Consider the following 21,219-nt stretch of genomic DNA (forward strand, 5'->3'; position numbering starts at 1 on the left):
AAAAAAAAAAAAAAAAAATGTGATTTAGCTAGTTTTTTATTTATTGTAAAACTTATTTTTGTTATTTAAAAAACTTCAGTTTTTAGATGTTTAATATTAAAAAAAAGTTAATTTTAGAACTACGTACAAGGTGGTTTTCTTTATCAATTACTAACAGAATAAAAAAACTTAAACATTTTTGCTTGGTTAGTTTACATATTGTAATTATAAACTCACAACTATGTGCCTTACTACCATTGATAATAAATGCTACGTATCTGCAAATGACGACGCCATAAAAAACCAATAAGCTAAATGTAATTTGTAATTCTTTATGTATTATACATGTTTAATAAATCAAAATTTTAAAATTGTAAAACTATTTTTATTCTGTAAATAATTAAGTGGGTTATGATAAAAAAATCACCCTGTATATAAATTTGTCTGAATAAGACAAAATGATTAATAACAAAGTAGTATTTAATAATGATCAATATCACAGTTATTCTGATAAGGTTTGACATTTTGGTTAACGAGTTGACCCATTATTTATATAGTGATCGGGGCCATGCTATGTGACGCTATCTAGTTGAAAATAATTAAAATAACTAATTCTCATTAAATAGATAGCTTTGCAAGAGAAATTGAAAATACTTTTTTCAATCATATGTTCATATGTATAAAAATATATTATAGATTGCATTTACAAGATGACACAAAATATTACAAAAATTAAAGATATAGTTCTTCAATGAAATTTCATTAATTTTACAGAAGTTTATATATTAAGTACAAGACAAAAATTAGAGCTCTTAAATGGCAAGAGATATGTGGACAAATTTTGGTACCGGGTAAAAATGTTTTATGTGAAATTTTTTATTTTAGAGTTTGATACTCGAACTGAAAAATAAATTAAAGATTCTAAAGAACCTATTATTTACACAGTATGAATACAAATAATTTAATTTGAATAAAATAATATTTTTAAAATTAATGTATTAAGCTTTAAGTAAAATAATTCTTTAGAAAAAGTACTCCAATATTTATCCAAAAAAACTTTGATATAAATAAACCTTGTTCTACAAGAAAAGATAATAGAATTACTGAGGACGAGGTATTATGATTATAATAATTTATTATGATATTGATATAATTTCCTCACATTTATTAAATAAGCAGTAACACAACTAGAATTGCAGGGATCCCAATTAAAATTAATTTAAATTCCTTCAATTTTTACTCAAAATATGATACACATCATATTTTCTCACAACAGTCAATAATATTCATTGATATTCATTTATGATCTCTATCCACACTAATATTTGGGTTACTGTTAGTAAAACAATTGTTTTGAGAATCTTTATTTACATAAGAACTCTGCCTAATATTAATTATTTAATAAATTACGTTTTACAATTGATATTTCTGATCATTATACCATTCTAACGCCATAATAAATTTTACAAAGATAAAATAGAAAATTTGTGGTATTTTATTTTGGCTAAAAAAAATTTCTAAGTGTATGGCAAAGTAGAAAATTGAATTGAAAGCAATAATTAATTTATAATGTAAAATTTTATGCAAAGGTTTTTATGACCGGCTGTGTGAGCTGGCGCCCACCATGCGGATAATAACATGAAGAATTCTTACTGCAATATGTATAGCAGTCAGTCTTCTCACCAGTAGAACTTCCGAGGGGGGTTACCATCATGGGGAGTGTAGCAGTTAGTCCTTCCTTTAAGTATAATATCCCCGTGTGCGGCTTAGAAAGTTAATAGAAAACTTATAGAAAGTTAATGAAATTCTTAATATTAACTTACTTTTGCAAGTGAAGTATCAAATAGGCAAGAGTAATACGATTAACAGATGGTAATTGAAATACAATACGATTTAATGACAGACTAATTGTATGAAAATTTTGAACAGCTTCACCAAACTTCACTAGAATGGCTTCCGATATTAAGTGTGTATTTTGTGTACGGATATATTCTTTGAGATAACTACACAATACATGAATATCCACACTATCTAAACACGGAAGGCTATTATTAAATTTTTCTTTCAATAGTTTTATTTCTTTTTCTGAGCCAGAAATTCTATATAATCCAACAATCTCTAATCCTCTCTTTTCAATTTCATTGATACAATGAACAATTATAGGAGAAACTCCACCCTATATAAATTATATAATAAATTATCATTAGATTAATTATATGTTGAGTGATTCACTTATCATAAAAAACTTAATTGAAAATAAAAAAAGAATATTGATTACTTTTTATTGGTTTACTAGGCTTTGTCTAGCTGGGACCCTGCAAGCCTCACGTGCCAAAGGGCGCATGGGTCTCTTTGGGGTCTATTCTTGTAGTAGGCTATTGATTCCAGTAGGAGTAGCCAGCTACGCCAGACACAATAAGTGATTTGCACGAAAAATATTACATCAAAATCAGTGTAACAAAAATGTATTAGAAGTTTAATCATTAAAATCAGTAAAATTCAAAATGAGAATATAGTAAAATGTGTTAAGCATAAGGTTGACGTTTGTTAATGAGGTATTCCGTTTAGACGTATTCAGAAATTATTTTAGGAGGGTATTTAATTTTTTTTACTTTGGTAAACATGCTATAAAACTTTTTTTTGCAAAAAATCAAAGTGATGATAAAAAAAAAGGTTATTAGATCTATATTTTTTAGAAGTTGACTAAAATAATATCGATATCTCTGGTTCAAGGGGGACAATTGCCCATATCCCCCTTAAATACGCCCTTAGTATACATAATAATTATTAATATTTTATTTATAATAATTGTGTTAATATTATAGAATTACAAAAAAAATTTATCAGGTTATTATTCCTGGGAATATGTAAAAATTCAATTTTTTAATAAGAATATTAATTATTGTGGTTTGACAGCATAGTTGTCATAGATGGATCCTAATTTTTATGATAAAATCATAGACTTATACATCATATATGAGATAAATACAATTAAAAATGCTGTACCATTCTAATAATGAATTTACAAACTTATATACTTATAACCGTCCTGAAATTTATATATAACTTATCAAACATTCCTTGATAAAATATACAAAATATATTGCTATGCACAAATGCAAAATCATATCCTAACATAAACTCTTTAAGGACATAAAAAAAAAATAAGTCAAAGCGAAAAAAGTACATTTAAACAGTAAGCTGATTATAAAACCAAAATTCAAATAAAATACATATATAATAATAAACTTTATTAAATATATCAACAAATTTTATATTATAAACATATTTGATAAAAATCAACAGAAAGTATCTGTATACCAAATAAGCTAAATATAATATATAAAAATAACAAACATAAAATCAAAACAAAAAGATAGTTAATCTAACCCAATCAATTCATATATGACAACTATAACATTTATTAAATATGAATTAAAAAGAGAAATTGACAGAAAAATTTATTTTCTACAAATTTAGAGTCAAAATATATATACAAAAAAGAGTCAATACTCTTATTCAAAACATGCGGGTGATAAAAATTTTCCGACCTTTAACAATAATTTTCTCAGTCTCGTGACCATAAACTTTTGTTAAAAATAAAAATTGAAAAACGGAGCACATTAAGTAATTTTCTTAGAAAAATGTTTTTTTCCTTGTTCTATTATATAATAAGATGTATACATGTATTATAGGCATATAGAAAAATCATTATTTTTCATTGAAATTTTATGAATTTCAAATGCTTGTAGAAGTCGTAGAAGTTGTAGAAGATCTCGTATTTTCAGATTTTTGGTGCTTTCTCGGCATGTGTAGATTGCCTTGATAAAATTGTGAATCGAAAAAAAATCGTTTTCATGTCACAAGAATTTTGGGGGTGCGCCCTGGCATCTCGAGGGTATAAAGAAAAAAAAGGCTTGTAGAACGTTGAAAAATAAATGGATTGAATTAATTTTTTTATGATATATCAGAAATGTCTTTATATGGGTCTGGTGAAAATTTCAAACCTTAAAAAACGAAGTAAAAAAATGAAAACTGTCGAGATTTTAAAACAACCGACCTTTGCTAATCATTTTCTCGGAATCTCATAACTGAGTACTTTCATTGAAAAAAAATTTTTTTTCTAATATATAAGATTTTAGATTAATGTTAGACTGAATTTATCAATCAAAAAATATTTTATGTTCATTTCTCATATTTTATCAGGGTGTCAACTTTAATTTAGTAAGTGGCAACACATATAATAAACTAGCTTTTTTAATATAAAATGATCTAATTAAGAAAATGACTGGTCATTAATAAATTTTGGACCAGTATTTAGGAAGTTATCAACAATTTAAAGTTATGACTGGGTGTGAAGAGTGGATGCTGCTATTTTTATAATTAAAATTTCCTGGGCAAACATGTCAATAACATGTATTGGACTAGTCATTATCTATTTAATAAGCTAGTTAATTATATCTGATGCCATTTGAGAAATTAAATTAACACCATTATAAAGTAAGAGGTGAATATAAAAAATACTTCATAATTGATAAATTCAGCGAGACACTGAACTAAAATAAACCAATAAAAAAATAATCATTTTTATTTTTTAATTAATTAAGTGCTTCATGATAAGTGAATCACTCTATATACATTTTTAAATGTAAATTACATTTAATGCATTCTGATTCCTACTATGAAGTGTACATGAGACAGAAAATTGGTCCTTACATTCTGTATGAACAACAATTTTACATTCAAAACATTTGAACATATAGCTATTAAATTTAACTCTAAAAAAATAAAAATAAATAAAAAATGTAAACAATTAAAAAAAATTATAATTCTAAATTTGACTTACTTTTTTAAACAATGCCCACATAATTCAGTAATGACAACTTTTTTTTTGACAAAATTATGCTTTTTTTCAACATGGTCTGTATTATCAGAAGATATTTTGTCTTTATTAGGTGTTTCAATTTCATTAGATGATAAGGATTCAATTGAACCTTGAATGTTTTTTAAATTTAATAATTTACTTTATTAGTTGTTTTAATCGGTAATGAATGTTATTGTTTTTAATTTTTATTTTTATTATAAAAGTGTTCTCTCAAAAAACTTACAGAAATGAACCTGTATCCCACATACATTTTTTAGTATGATCCTTTAATTATGAAATGCTCATTATTTAAACTTATATAAAAACACACCAATTAAATAAAGAATTTTTGAAGAAAATTAATTTTTTTTTTTGTCAAATTTAAGTAGTCAAATTATAAAATCTCTTTGGACATTTCTTAAAAACAAAGTAACCCTAATTTTAATCACTATTAGTTAGCAATTAATTCTATGAACAAACCAGTAAATGTAGACTTTGATGAAAATACTGTTTCAGGATTCTCTTGAGATTTAATGACTGATGATGCATGAATAGTACCAGAGTTCATTGTCACAGTTGTTGTAGCTATGATTTGTCCTCCATTTATGTTTACTGTAGTGGACTTGATATAAATGTAAAAAAATAAAATAAGTATAGGTTATAAATAAGTTTTTTCTTTTTTTTATGGCTTTTTAAGTCCTTCTAGCAGCCCTTCTAAGGAGGAGGTTTCTTAACCATTGTTAGTCTGTTGGTGGAATTTTCAAGTACCGAACTGATATTTTGCTCGGTAAATAAATCCACCTGTGACAGAGTTCTTTATAAAAAAGTAGTTACAACTTGCATTATGTTAATAAAAATATAATCATTGTTATGGATAATATTCTATTATATTAAAAATTATACACAATTAATAAATAAAAAATTGACTTTCCTTTACATGCTTAAAGGCACACAACAGCCAATTTTTTGGTACATTATTGAATATTTAGGATTGATAAAAAAAAATATCATTAAAATATTTTAAGATAGCTTTAGTTAATTTTTATGTAATGTATGTATATTACTGGAAATAACAGATTTTAATAAATAGAAAACAACTTACAACTCGATATTGACAAAAATAAATATATATGGTTACAATTTACCTTGCATGATTTAGTATTCTTTTCATTATTATGAACATTAACTTTAGGTTGCTTTGATTCTTTAAAATCTATTTTAATATCATCGTTTTTCACATGAATACTGCTGTCACTCCTATCTAAACTTACATTTGAACTATCTGTACGACTATAGCTTAAATCAGACAACATGGCATCTAAAAGAATACATTCAACTTATATGAAAAGTGATAAAAATGTAGTATATGTATTTCTTTTAACCTGTATTGTCTAAATGTTTATTTTTAGTTGACTGTTTATCTTTGGATGATGATTGAAATAACACTTCAGGGTTAGGTTTTTTTAACACACTGTATAATTCATCAAGCTGCGTTTTCTGATAAAATTTTTTTTTTAGTAACAATTATTTATTGAAAATTATTATTATAAGATTTGAAAAAAGATTATCACTAATTAAAAAACTTAAAGCTATATACACTTTGCATTACAAGACATCGTATAATTGATGTGATCAAAATATACGACAACTTATAGGGATATTTTACAAAAACTTCTGTAGTTCAAAATTAACCAATCTTATGAAAAAAATGTAAACGAGTAATAGTATTCAATATACAATGTGTGACAATAAAGTAATGAAATTTTCTAAATAAATTCTTAATTTATCAATGTTATTTACATTATGATTGTTGAAATATAATTAAGACACTAATGTAATAGTACTAAAAATATTGAAGAATTTGGTTCATTTTTATTCATATTATTTGTCTTACAACTAGTGTTTATAATATTATAATTTCTTGTTAAATCATTTTGAATGTTAAGTGAAGTTTAGGGTAAATATTGTTTATTGAGAACTTATGTTTTAGAGTGATACAAATGGTTTTGTAATGGAAGGGAAGATTTTGAAGATGATGATCATACTGGTCATTCTATGGCATCTTTAACAGACAATAATGTTGGAAAAATTGATAAAAGATCATAAATTAAGTGATAAAGCTATAGCACAGATGAAGTGATAATTAAATTGAGAGAATTTGTTAGAGAAAAACAGTTGATTTTTATACCAAGACAATTCTGACTCACAATGTATTTTCAAACCAACGATTTTTAATGGGGTAAAAAATTACTATACATTATCATCCCCTATCATCAGATTGGTTCTTTATGATTTTTTATTATTCTCAAAAAGTTTAAAGTTCATTAATAGGAACCCATTTTTAAATAGTTAATGAAGTAATACTAAAAGATCCCACAGGGGGATCAGAAAGGATCATGGGCTTAACAACCCCTAATAAACTCAGTGGATGTGACATTACTACCATTTCTCTTAGCCTATCATAACTCATGTTAATTGGGACTGGTAGCCTTAGGCATACTTGCTCGCTAACAGTAAATAGGCCCTCCTAACCCAGCCATACCAAGTGAAAGAATTGCTAACTTATCACAGAATAGTAGCAGAAAGGATAAGTGAGGACCATTGGGATACTCTATGGCGCATCACTGAGTATACAGCTGTATCACAGTATCGAGCTCTGTTGTGATAAACTTTTATTTCTTGACTACTCGCGGGAACTATATGGATAAAAATATAGAAAAACTACAAAACAATAAATTTGGAGCGAACACAAATCCTACAAACAACCTGTCGGAACAAGAGCGTAAACTAATAGCTCTTTGTAGAAGAATCATTGAAATTAAAAATCTCAATGTGAACAATGGGACATTTAGTAAACAGTCAACTAGCATAAGATGGTATCAGCAGAAGTAAACCTGGAGTTGCACGACAATAAGTTGACTACAGAACAGAAGCAACTCATTGAATCTTGTATTGGAGACTTGATACTATCAGGTACTGATAGAACTGATGTACCAAGGTTTGACAATGCTAGGCTCAATGAAACGGAGCACATGTGATCAGTGCAGCCCAAAAGACGTCTCTTAAGTGGCTCACTGAAAATGCCAACAAAATAAAACTTTGGAATGGTGCTGAGATCCAAATGGAGGCTTTCAACACGATCAGGTACAATCAGATGGTCACTCACATACTGCCCAGGGATTCTAAGAAAATCTTGGGAAAACAGAACCAGGGACTGAACATGGCTATCTGAAAAATCCACCATGATATAGAAGTTGGCTCTAAAGGACAAACTCTATTCCTAAGTGTGGATGAGAAGAGCATGGTCACGCTAGAAGAACTCAAACACATTCCATATTTTGGAATGGGAAGAGTTTGTTTCACGGACTATGTTATTACAAATCCAGAAAGAAGGAAAAAAGTCAATTGCTTAGAAATTTGGGAGGAGGAAGGCTGATGAATGCTGTGTCACTAGGAAAAGAAGGTAAGGTATAGGTGAGAAATAAACAGATTGACTATACTTTCTACTCGAAAGGTATGAGGAAGTAAGCCACGTAAAGATAAGGGACCCGGGAAATTTTTATCTTCAGTAACGGCCGAAATTAAAGGGATCTCCTCTAAGGGAAACTTAAGAAGACGTTCTAGTAAAAATGATGTGCATACAACGCTCCAGAGATGGCGTTGTGTTCCATATCAGTGGCAAGGTAACACCGTCAGCCATCACTACCACACTCTAGCAACCACCTCCTGTGAATCATTATACACTAGTACAGTGTTGTGGCAATCAGAGTAAAATGAGTAAGAAGAGTGCTCTATCATAGTACGCGTTTTTATCGTATTACGCACATATGCATTTCCTTATGTTTTTGTGCATTCATATACAATCTGCAAAACACGATTACTGTTGAATGCACTTTAAAAACGCGCTTTTTTTTTTTTTTATAGCCTTTATTAAAATAATATTTAGCTCAACAATTATAAAATATTAATTAAAATAAGTAAATTAGAAGTATAACAGTAACAGTGCTACGTTATAATGGTATAACAAATATGACAATAATCGTAAGTATACTCAAAAATAAAGAAAAAATTAAATATTATTAAAATTATTGTTAATAGAAATTTAAAAGTACAAACTAAAATAATTACTAAATAAAATTTTATTTGAAATAATGGAGGAAGAGAGAAAATAAATAAATAAGTAAATAGAAAAATATAAATAAAATAATGAGAGATTAAATGACAAAGCCGGAACTACACAAGAAAGATATGATTGAATTAATAATAAAGAAAGAAGGGGGATTAATATTGTGGGAGGCTAAGAGGCTGAATAGTTTATTTCTGCTGTTAATTAGGGCAGGACAATCAAAGAGAAGATGAGAAAAATCGCATAGAGCTATCATGTAGGGGAAAGAAGCGAACGGATTTTAAGAAAAGATGGAATGCATGGTTAGGCAGAAGATTATGATCTAACCTAAATCTTGAGTACTGAGAAATGATATTTCTGGATAAGTCAAAGTTATGAAACCATGGAGAATGAATAATGGAAGGAGAAATCGAGCGGTAACAACATACCGTTTTCAATATTATTGTAGCCCAACTGTCCTGCCAGGCTTGAAGAACTGTCTGTCGAAAGAGGCGGAAGAAGTCAGATGCGGGAATGTTATGACTATAAGAAGTAAAGAAGGAGGAAGTAGAAGTAGCAAGACGGTCAGCTATTTTGTTACCTAATATACTGGCGTGGCCCGACACCCAGTGAAAAACAATAGATTTATTTTGGGATCGAATTAAGGAGATAAGTGATCTAATAATAAGAATGTAAGGAGAAAGACGAGAGCAAAATGGATTAGAAGTGAGGGCAAGTAGGCAAGATAGAGAATCAGAAAAAATAGCAAATTCATTAATTGAAGTAGAAGATATAAAAATGAGAGCATTAACGATGGCACGGCATTCAGTGGTAAAAGAAGAAGAAGGGTGGAGTGCAGCTGAATATGAAATTTTAAGTTCAGGAATAAAGAATGAACAACCAGCCGAGTTGATACAGAACCATCTGTGAATATCAAGCATTTAGTGGGAAAACTAGCTGAAATATAATCTTTGAAAAGATTATTAACAGAAGTTGTAGGAAGAGAACGGAGGATTGAAGGAGGGAAGCCGAGGAAACACGTTGAAGTATACACTATGGGAGCTAGTGTAAGGGTCAAATAAAGGTAATCTGGAGTGTGTTTTGTAAATGTGACAGACCATGGGAGACAGAGAAGAGCATACTGAGGCTAAAATTGGCAGTGATTTAGGCACATAGCGCCTACAATTACTTAATTCAGAGTATAAGGAGAAGATATGATGGTTAGGGGTAGAGAGAGATTTTAGGAGAAATTTATTAGCAAGCAAGTGACAACGGATTTCGAGGGGGGAGAGGAGCACTCAACAAAAATACTATGGCTCGGGGTAGACTTAAGAACATCAAGAATGCTGCGCAAGCATGCGGATTAAAAGGGAATTTAGTTTTTTCCTATGAGTGTAAGAAGCTGAAAAAAATAAAAAAGAACCATATTCAATTTTAGCGCGGATAACGGATTTAAAAATGAGAAGTAATGAGGAGGGATGAGAGCCCCAGGATGTACCAGTAATAAAGCGTAAGAAATTTGCCCAGCGAGCAGCGGACGAGAGAATGAAAAGGAAATGAGGAAGCCATCTCAGCTTAGGATCCAGTTTAAGGACTAAATAAGTGACGCACTCAGAGGGGGGATGGTCATCTTATGAAGAGTAATTATGAAGTTAACTGACGATAAGCGTTTTCTAGTGAAAATTATTAACTAGCTTTTCAATGAAGCAGCCTCAAAATAATGAATTTGAAGAGTTAGAGAGGACGGCAAGTGTATTATTAAGGGAGTTGAGAGCATTATGAATGGATATATGAGGAGAAAAAATAACGATATCATCAGCATAGAAAAGTGAGAAAGTACCACTAGAGATGAGGGAGAGGCTAATTTTGCTCATGTAAATATTAAAAAGAAGAGGACTAAGGCAGCTACCCTATGAAGGCCGCGGTAGGAAGTGCGGTTTAATATTAAACCGGAAGGAGAAGTGAAAGTAAGGAAACGTTGTGAATAGAGACGTGAAATAAAATTACAAAGTGTAGGGGGGGGGTATAGAATAAGAATGTAAAAGGGAAATAAGGGTAGAAAAATGTACAGAATCAAAAACACCTTTGATGTCAACAAAGACAGCGGGACAATAGGATTTATCACAAAATGCTTTGTATATACAGGCCGTGAGAGTCCGTTAGATAGCGCTGGTTTCTTGATGACAGCAAATTTTATTCAGAAGATTAAAATTTTATTTAATAAAATAAATAATAATGCTTTGTTACATATCAGTCAAAATAGGAACTTACAATTTAAAAGATATAAAATTGAAACATATTTATTTAGTACAAACTTTTTAAAAAAAATAACCAATAAACATTAAGCTACATGATCCAAGTAGTGGCGTTTGGCATAAAGTATGCCCTCGCTGATGTCATAAAGATATAAAAATAATTTTTGTAATTTCTATTAATGTTACTCTAGTGTTCACAATAAATACCTACTAGATTGCGATTGATTGTATGTTGCACTATTTAGTAAGTTTTTCCATTATTTCTTTCCTAACATTCTGAATTTAATATAATGATCATTCAACAGTGTTCGTAATTGTATTAATCTACTGTCACCAACCGTGATCAAAGATTTACATATTAAATTTTCATTTTAAAAGTTAATTAATCTTCAACAGTGATCAAAATAATTGACTTTTCCCTTTATCCTTTTAATCTTTTGCAACGGTACTCATAACAATACATTACCAACCATGATCCAAAGGGTTATACTTTTATCTTTACTTAATAATATTAGTTCTTAAAGTCATAGAATAATAGAATCTATCATATCAATAATAATTATCTGATAATTATTAATTTGAGATATTTTTAGTTTTTTTTCTAAATAAAACGAAATAAGTTGATTATTTAAGGAAAATGATGTTATACTTTCATATGATTAGTAATTTTAAGTTCAGTAATATTAACTTAAATAGAATTTTGAAAAATCTTTTTACAATAAAGAAGATATCAAAAACCTAAAACCCAAAGAGATACTTAATTTTGCTAGAGATAAAAGACTCTTTAAATATATATAAGTGTGGCTTAGTAGGACATCCTATATATTTTCTTAAGTATCACAACAATACTTTGGTTGAAATACTTATGTGAACAAAACCAAATTAATATAATTCAGTAGATGTGCGCAATGAATCTATAGATTTGAATGATAATCATTAAATTGTAAAATTTTAAAAATGAATAATTTTACTAAAAAAGTCTCATTACTTTATTGTCAAACTTCATAAAATGATAGATACGGTGAGCTTTTAAAAGCCTATTGTGTTTGTTTTTTCATTTTGAACAAAAAGTTTATTGTGCAAAAAATTAAAAACTCATATTGAAAAAGTTTTAGAAAATATTTGTATACTATATGTATAATTCGATTATACCAGTTACTTAACATGTGTCTACAGAGGTAGTGAACCTACTTTTGTTATCAGGAATAGGCAGGAAGTCATTGATCTAACAGTTTGTTCCAAAGGGTTACTTCAAAAGATAAAAGGGTGGAAAGTGTCCTCCGAACCTTCTCTTTCTGATCATAGGCACTTACGATTCACTTTGGAAATTAACAAAGTTGAGACGGAGTACTATAGGAACCCGAAAAGAACAAACTGGGACAAATACAGGGCAGATCTCTCTCGTGACCTGATTAACCTACAGTTTAGATTGGGGTCGAGACAGAGTACTGAAAGGGCTGTAAATATGCTACAGGACTCCATTGTCTCAGCTTACAAAGAAAACTGTCCTTTAATAGAAAGGAAAGGTACAGGGCAGGGTGTAGCTTGGTGGAATGCTAACCTGTCTAAATTAAGAAAGAGTTCACGTAAGCTCTTAAATAAAGCAATGAAATCAGGTTTGGAACAACACTGGGAATCCTATAAGGACGCCCAAAGGAACTACAAATCTGCATTGAAAAAGTCCAAAAGAGAAAGCTGGAAGAAGTTCTGTGGGGATATACAACAACTCCCTATAGCAACTAGACTTCTGCGATCACTAAGGAATGGACCAAACAAAACTGTCGAGGCAATACTACTGCCAGACGGAATGTTCACCAATAATGATAATGAAACATTATCACATTTGATGAACACACATTTTCCTGACTCTACAATTAACAACAGAGAACAGGAACATGATGCACAGGACAAACGTGTGACCTGTGCTGATTGGAGACTAACCAGGAAAGTGATAACCCCAAGTGGAATAAGATGGGCAATAAAAGCCTTTGGCAGTTTTAAAGCTGCAGGCTGTGACGAAATTTTCCCTGCACTTCTGCAAGAAGGGTTAGAGATAATCGTCCCCCATCTCTGCAAAATATTTAGGGCATGCCTTGCCTATGGTTATCAACCAGAAAGCTGGCGTAAGGTTAGGGTAGTGTTTATACCCAAACCTAACCGCACTAACTATTATGAAGCAAAATCCTACAGACCAATAAGTCTTACTTCTTTTCTTCTTAAGACTATGGAGAAACTTATTGATAGGTACATCAAGGAGGGGCCTCTTAAGGAGAACCCTTTACATGAAAACCAACATGCGTATCAAACGGGGAAATCTACTGATACAGCTCTACACTGCTTAACTACTAAGATAGGGAAAGCTGTAGAGAATAAAATGTATGCAGTAGGTATATTCCTGGACATCGAAGGGGCTTTTGACAATACTCCCTTCGATGCTATGTGTGAATCTGCACAACAGCATGGAATAGAACCACTTATTATTAAGTGGATAGAATCCATGCTTAAGGAACGCTCCATTTTGGGACAGCTCAATGAGACCAAAGTAATCAAGAGTGTTAAACAGGGATGCCCACAAGGCAGGGTTCTATCCCCCTTGCTATAGTGTCTAGTATTGGACTCTCTTATTAGAGAGTTAAACAAATATTGTTATACACAAGCCTATGCGGATGACTTGGTTATAGCAGTGGTGGGTAAATTCCCAGACACTATTATTGACTTAGCACAACAGAGACTTAACACTATACAGATATGGTGTAGTAAGTACGGTCTATCTGTTAATCCAAATAAAGCAGAGGTTGTTATGTTCACTAGAAAGAGAATAGGACTAGACAGCCTGGACACTCTTACTCTGAATGGACAAGAAATTAGCTTAAAATCAGAAGTAAAATACTTAGGTATTATCTTGGATAGTAAGCTAAAATGGAAATCACATGTTGAGTCAAGAATCAAAAAAGCAATGACCACATTGTGGACTTGCAGCAGAGCCTTGGGAAAGACATGGGGTCTTAAACCAAGAGTTATGTATTGGTTGTACACGTCAGTGATTAAACCTATGATATTGTACGGTGCCCTGGTCTGGTGGACCAGAACAGCACTCATTACAGCTAGGAAAGAACTTAGTCGCATACAGAGAATGGCTGCTATTGCCATCACTGGAGCATAAGGAACTACACCAACGGTCGCATTAGAGGCACTAATTGGATTGCCTCCTCTGCATCTAGAGGTGAAAGCTCACGCCAAAGCTACAGCACTAAGATTCCACAACTTAGGTATGTGGACTTTGGAGAGTGATACAACAGAACATGGTAAAATACTAAAAGAGATAGACAAGGGCTTTTTAGAATACCCCTTGGACTATATCAAACCGGTTCTTAAGAATAACATTCCCTACAAAGTGGAGATCACTACACGTATAGAATGGAATATTAACCACCTGACTGACAAAGGAGGATTTGTGATATATACAGATGGATCCAAAAAATCAGGAAAGGTAGGTGCTGGAATTTGGGGCTTAAAGCCACGAATAAATGTCAGTATGTCATTGGGCACAACACCCTCTGTTTTCCAAGCAGAGGTGATGGCGATACTGGTAGGGGCTCAGAACCTGCTGGTATACAAAAATAGGAAGATAACTATCTTAAGTGATAGTCAAGCGGCTTTGAAAGCACTCTGTAACGATCAGGTGAATTCAAAGCTGGTCCTCGAATGCAGGGAAACTTTAGAATCACTATCGAGGTTCAACAAAGTTACACTAGCGTGGGTACCAGGACACAACGGTGTCACTGGAAATGAGAATGCTGACTTTCTAGCCAGGAAAGGAGCAGAGAACACCTATGTTGGACCAGAACCAGTGGTAGGGCTCACTGAGCAATCGCTCAAAGCGTTACCCAAGAATTGGTGCAGAGAACAACACAGGAAAATCTGGAAGTACTTGGTAGTACCTAGACAATCTAAAATGTTTATCAAGACCCCTGGTTTATTGCTGGGTGATCTTAATAGCATGACTAGACATCAAATAAGCACCCTGACTGGTCTACTGACAGGACATGGTCACCTGCTTAAGCATCTTAACGCAATGGGGGTATCGGAATCACCATTGTGCAGGAAGTGTGGAGTAGAAGAGGAAGACTCATTTCACATCATGTGCGAATGTGAAGCCTTGTCCACACTAAGATCAAACTACTTGAATAAACCATTTCCTGAAAAAGAGGATATTAAAAACCTAAAACCCAGAGAGATATTTAATTTCGCCAGAAAGACAGGACTCTTTGGTCATCTTTAGAGGTGACTTTATGGTTGGTAATGTATTAACACTTTGGTGATAACACTTAGGTGGGTAAACCGAATCAAGACAATTCGGTATGAGGTGCGCACAATGGACCAACAGGTCTGAGTGCATGGGCATTATGTCCACCTCAATAATAACTAAAACTAAAACTAAACTAACATGTGTCTACTACGAACTCCTTCATTTCATAAATGTACTGAGCCTATACTCTATATACTCTTTTAAGAGTATATAGAGAAGTGAAAAAATGTGAATTTAAAATATAAATATATTTTTTACAGTAGTTAATTTTATTATTTAATACAACAAAAAATACAAAATTATTATATAATGTTTGAACTAAATTTGACAAAAATTATAAAAAAGACCAAGTTTGTTGGACTCCTTTTCAGTGGTTCACGACCACTGTAAATCAAAAAACACGTGCCACGTAATTTTTTTTGTATACAATGAACTAGTATTCTTTCTTTGAAATCCACAAATAAATTATAAGACACCATCATTTTGTTTATTTTCAAAAAAAAAATCAATCAACTATTAAACTAATGATTTTTTTGTTTGATTCACTTTATATTGACTATTAAAATTTTATGATGCTCACTGTAAAGTACGACTTGTGAGAAGGGGTCTAAAAAATATAGCTATAATTGGCTACAATAATTTTTCTTTTTCAAGTAAAATTAAAACATAATAATATAACTTTATATTATATATTGTTGTATAAAACAAAATTACACTACTCTCAATAAAAAAAAAAAATGATTTAAAATACTTATTTTTTCATTTTTTTGACTATTACTTACACTGATAAATATATCCAAATAAAAAATATTGAAAGTATACATACTGATCCTGTCTGAGAGTCTATCATCTTTGTAGAATAACAATATTTATATTATTATGGCTATATATAACTATATTTAAAATATAGTTATAAGTGGTTATAGCTAAAATAAAGTATTCTAGGTTTATTACATAAAACTACTTACTAAACAGTCTCTCTCATATTCAATTTTTGATTTTTCTAATTGAATTTCATCTAACAATCGAGCTGATGTTTTTAATTTATATGAGAACTTGTCACATTCTTCCTGAAGTGACTTTAACTGTTCTTTCATAATATTTCTATCAACATCCTCATCACCAATTTTACTCATCAGTTCTTCAATAAGTTTCAACTTTATCAAGTAATCTAAAGGTAAAAAATATTAATTGAGATGTTAATGAAATTTATTTAATAAAAATATATTATAAATAAAAAAACAGAAATTTATTAAAAGGATATTTGAAAAAAAATATTTTAGAAATATAAAAAAAAAAGTACAATAGGGATCCAACAAAATTTAGTTGAAGCAGTTTTTAAATTAGTATTGATTAATATCAGCAATTAAATTCACGGTCATAAAACACTTTAATGCGTATTTTAACAAATTTAAAAAAATATATATTTACCGAAAATTACATAATTTTTATTTAGAAGTCCAATTATTCATAGAGGTAATGTCACCAGAACCTTTTTATTTTTTTAAATCACATTTCAAGAAGATATTTCAATATAAAATGAAATCTAAAAATATCAAAATATACAGTTATATAACAACTGTAATTTTTTTAAGTATTTCCCTTTATTACTGGGATTAAGAGTAATTTTTCAAAATTATGATACTGATAGCTTCAACTGGATACATTTTGTTACAGTTTTAAAGCTGTAGTAGCTAAAAGTATACCTAAACATATTAAATGATATTCTCAAATTCTTTTCACTGAATCCTAATAAAAATAAACATAAGAAATCGATTTCCCAATTATTTATCCTAAATATATTCCTAACGATAAAGAATTTTAAAAGCACTTACCGTTTTCAATTGATGTACTGAGAAGTGACTTGACATTATTGAAAAATAAATCATACTGCAATGCAGTATGCAGAAGAGAATTCTTGGAATTATCCATTGCAATCGTGTTCAATTGACGAGCCAACAAATAAAAACTATAAAGAAATTAAAATTAAACTGAAATATAACTGAACGTAAGACTCAGTGTTGCATGAACTGAAGACTAATAATTCAGTTTGACCAACCATTATATCAATAAGCCATCAATTATAGATGTGTTACCAACAACATTTTTATTACAAATCAATAGTACCTTATTTTAAAAAAATACCTTCAGAATAATTTAGTAGATAAATTTACTAATTATAATCTGCAATTTATTTTAGTAGCATTCACTTATGTTATAGCTATTTTGAAGTAGCAGTTATTTTTTGAATAAATGATAAAACTTTTAAGTTTTATAACTAAAGTTATAAAAGAAGTTTTATGAAACTACTATACTAGTTAATACATTAACTAATATAGTAGTTTAATGTGTTACTGAGGAGCTAATAGTTTTAATGTGCGGTGTTATTTTTATATTTTGTGTCGTAAAATCATCAAATATTTTCCTTTCAATATTTGATAATTAAGGTCTGGATTTTTATGCAAGAAATATTAGATTAGATGTATATAAAAATAAAACTATGCGATAAAAACAAAATTTACTATGGCTTAAAAAATAAACAAAATATGATTCTACAACGTAAAAGTAACAATTCACTTTTGCTTAGATATTGAGTAAACTATTACCTATAGTTTAGTTATAATAATGCATAAAAACAAAACCCTAGTCCAACCATATTATGGTGCTGCCGAAAAGAGTTTTTCTATAAAAATATGATGTATATAGGATTTTCTATACTATGGAGCTTAATGCTAAATATATGCATTTTGCTTAATACACGTAAAACAGTACTTATGACAAAATACCTAAGATGAGATTATGGTGAGAAAAAACTTTAGTATAAAAGGCAGAATTCATTGTTAATCCTTTTTATCCGCTTAGTCTCATTGTGGTCTCTATTTCTTCAATATAGTTATGGAAAAAACTGTATTATTTCGAATAACTATTTTTAAAACATTTATACGTAAACATTATGTATCTATTATTCTATTCTGTGTATCTACAGCGAAAAAAAATGTCGCTGACATCACTAACCGTGTACAGTAGCTGCACGTAGTTTGACAGAGCCAGGTGCTTTTTAATTATTGATGGTTGGTGCTTAAAATATTCAGTTTAACGTTCATATATTTAATTTATATAGAATAATAATGTATGATTTTACTGGTGCTGCACAAGGTAAGTTTTTCAATTTTGTTAATATTCTCATATAAAGTTTTCTTAAAATAATTAATATTTTATTTAACTTTTTTTTTTATACATTTTAAAAGTATTAAACAGACTAACATCAATATTTAATGCGTTTGATAAGTTAATGCTAATATTAACAGGTTTCTTTTTTAAATTACGTATTACACTTAGATATTGTACTATAATATTTATTCATTTTTCTAGTATAATATTATGTCAAAATTAAATTTTTTGTGCGTCAAGCAAAATTTTTGTGACAATACATGTCGTACGTAATACTTATATTTTTTTTATTCTGAGAAATTTTGACCGCGTCGGTCGTTTAAACGTAGTGTCAATAACAGTGCAGTAAAACAAAAAAGTCGCGTATGCAATTGACGGCCACTGTCGATTATATCGAGATGTTGTTTTAGAGCGTTTGGTTTTACTGGAGAAGCGTGGAAATTTTCACGAGTTATCGCAATTTTATGCGTACCAGTGAAACTTGGTAAAATCTCAGCTGTTCGTTGATTAAATATAATTTAAAATCGGAGACCACTTACCATATTCCTCAATCAGAAATACCATCCATAAACCAGGCCTTCAAGACCGTATTTGATATCATGCTCGTTGAGAACGCGTGCTCAGATTATATAGATACAACAGCGTTTTTACGCTGTTATATAGATGGTCTCATGTTCAGCGTATGCATGCATATGCCCCTTCCCGACTCATCGTCTTTACCGATTCCCCTAGCAATTTATCCTAAAAAAGCGATCATTAATTCACAAAACAAAAGAGGACAAGTATTGTTTTAAAGTGTGCCATTTTGGCTATACATGGTAAGCCAAGAAACAAACCTCACGTCAATCAAAACACTATTTTAATGATGAACACAGGTATGATTTGATGGCATTAAAGTTCCCTACACCTGTGACTCATATTCAAATATTCAAGCGACGCAACATTGAAGTGTCTATTAATGTATACGGCATGGAACATAATGATATCGAGTCAATTTAGTTTAATATCAAAGTTAAATTCTGCATACCTATAAGTGTGCAAAATCTAGTAAATGCGAAGAATATGCAATTTGTTTAATGAATTTTAAGTATTTAGGATCAGTTGTGCTAAAGATATTGACGAGGATGTAAGACACAGATAAAAATAATGTCAACCATTCTTATCTTCTACGAATAACCATTGTAATTTCTGTGCATTTAATAATAAATATAGTACTTTTAAAAATACACATAGATTGTGTCTATACTTTATTATTTTTAAATTCTTAAATTTAACTAAACCAATAAATAATTGATCCAACGTAAAATTATAGTCTTTTTAAGAAATATTATTACAACTAGTGGTGGGAATTTTCGTTCCTTTAGTGTAAAGGATTTTAAATATTACAAAAACACAACTAACTTAAAAAATAAGTACTTAAAAATTATATTATTTATAACCTTACAATAGGGTTTTCAGAAACTCTCATATAATAATAAAATAATTCCATATTAAGGAATTATTTATTTTTATCTTTTTAAATTTATTCTAGAGCATCTTAATTGGGAGGATATTTTATATTTCAATAAATTGTATTTTAAAGTTTAAATGTAAAGTCAACGTTTGAGCTGGGTTTGATGGTATATATATATATTGTATATAAATTTGTAAAATATTATTAATATTTTATTTTAAATGCATAAATAGGTGTATTTTAAAGTAGTAAATTAGGTACTTAATTAAAATTAAAAAAAATAATAATTGAATGATTAAAAAAAAAAAATAAACACATCTTATGCATATTTCTTTACTTATACCTATTTGAAAAATTTGGTTTTAAGTTATAAATTTATTAATGTAATCGAAACGTACTCAAAATCATTGAACATAATCGATTATTTTATCCAACGAATAAACGATATTAATTTCGAGTAAAATTTCAAGAGATTTTCTCCATAGACAAGTATACTCAATCGATTCTCTCAATTACTAATAATTCGATTATGCCCATCACTAATTTAAAATATGTGAATGGATACCATTAGCAGTTTTAAAATTGGTGGTCTAGTAACTTTTTTTTTAAGATAATTAAAAAATCAAGAGATAGCGCTAGTTTTCCAACACTGTAAGAAGTGGGCGGCCTAGTCAACAGTTTGCCAAATAGACAGTTACTGTAGATCGTAGTTACCAATCCCGAACAAGTAAGAACTATTCAAGTACTCTTTGTTCATTACTATAATCATTTGGAGATCAAGAATATTTTTTATCGACGGAGTGATAGTGTAATACCAAATGTAATCGGTCCTATTCGTTCCACCAATATTCTCGTTACTTTGGACCGATTATACGAGTACCACCGACCGAAAATGGTTGTCATTAATTACAACCATTTTTATATACAAAATTTTATGAATATACAACCAACCATTTAGTAAATATATTGCAATAACCGTAAACGACTAAAATAAATTTTGGAATTTTATTATTTTTTTCACAGTATAATTGATATATGAGATATTTTATAAATATCTTTTTTAAAGGCAATAATAATCTCTAT

The 21,219-nt window shown here is 29.7% G+C and overlaps 1 protein-coding gene across 3 annotated transcripts in view; it reads right to left on the reverse strand.

Moving 5' to 3' along the window:
• LOC126897837 (rac GTPase-activating protein 1-like) overlaps positions 1-21,219 on the reverse strand; it is a 25,673-nt gene that overhangs the window by 1,408 nt on the left and 3,046 nt on the right. The window contains exons 2-9 of one of the 3 annotated variants that reach the window (XM_050671747.1): positions 17,348-17,481; positions 16,481-16,683; positions 6,226-6,340; positions 5,989-6,161; positions 5,324-5,465; positions 4,826-4,973; positions 4,637-4,757; positions 1,803-2,155 (exon numbers count right to left, since the gene is read on the reverse strand). In XM_050671747.1, the coding sequence (XP_050527704.1) occupies positions 1,803-2,155; positions 4,637-4,757; positions 4,826-4,973; positions 5,324-5,465; positions 5,989-6,161; positions 6,226-6,340; positions 16,481-16,683; positions 17,348-17,481 (1,389 nt within the window). Of the gene's footprint in view, positions 1-1,802; positions 2,156-4,636; positions 4,758-4,825; positions 4,974-5,323; positions 5,466-5,988; positions 6,162-6,225; positions 6,341-16,480; positions 16,684-16,943; positions 17,054-17,347; positions 17,482-21,219 lie in introns of those variants that run through there. The other 2 variants (XM_050671749.1, XM_050671748.1) reach the window with 2 other exon arrangements.

Source organism: Daktulosphaira vitifoliae, unplaced genomic scaffold (genome assembly GCF_025091365.1).
Source record: "Daktulosphaira vitifoliae isolate Bord-2020 unplaced genomic scaffold, ASM2509136v1 Scaffold_2, whole genome shotgun sequence".
In the NCBI taxonomy this organism is placed as follows: Eukaryota; Metazoa; Arthropoda; class Insecta; order Hemiptera; family Phylloxeridae; genus Daktulosphaira; species Daktulosphaira vitifoliae.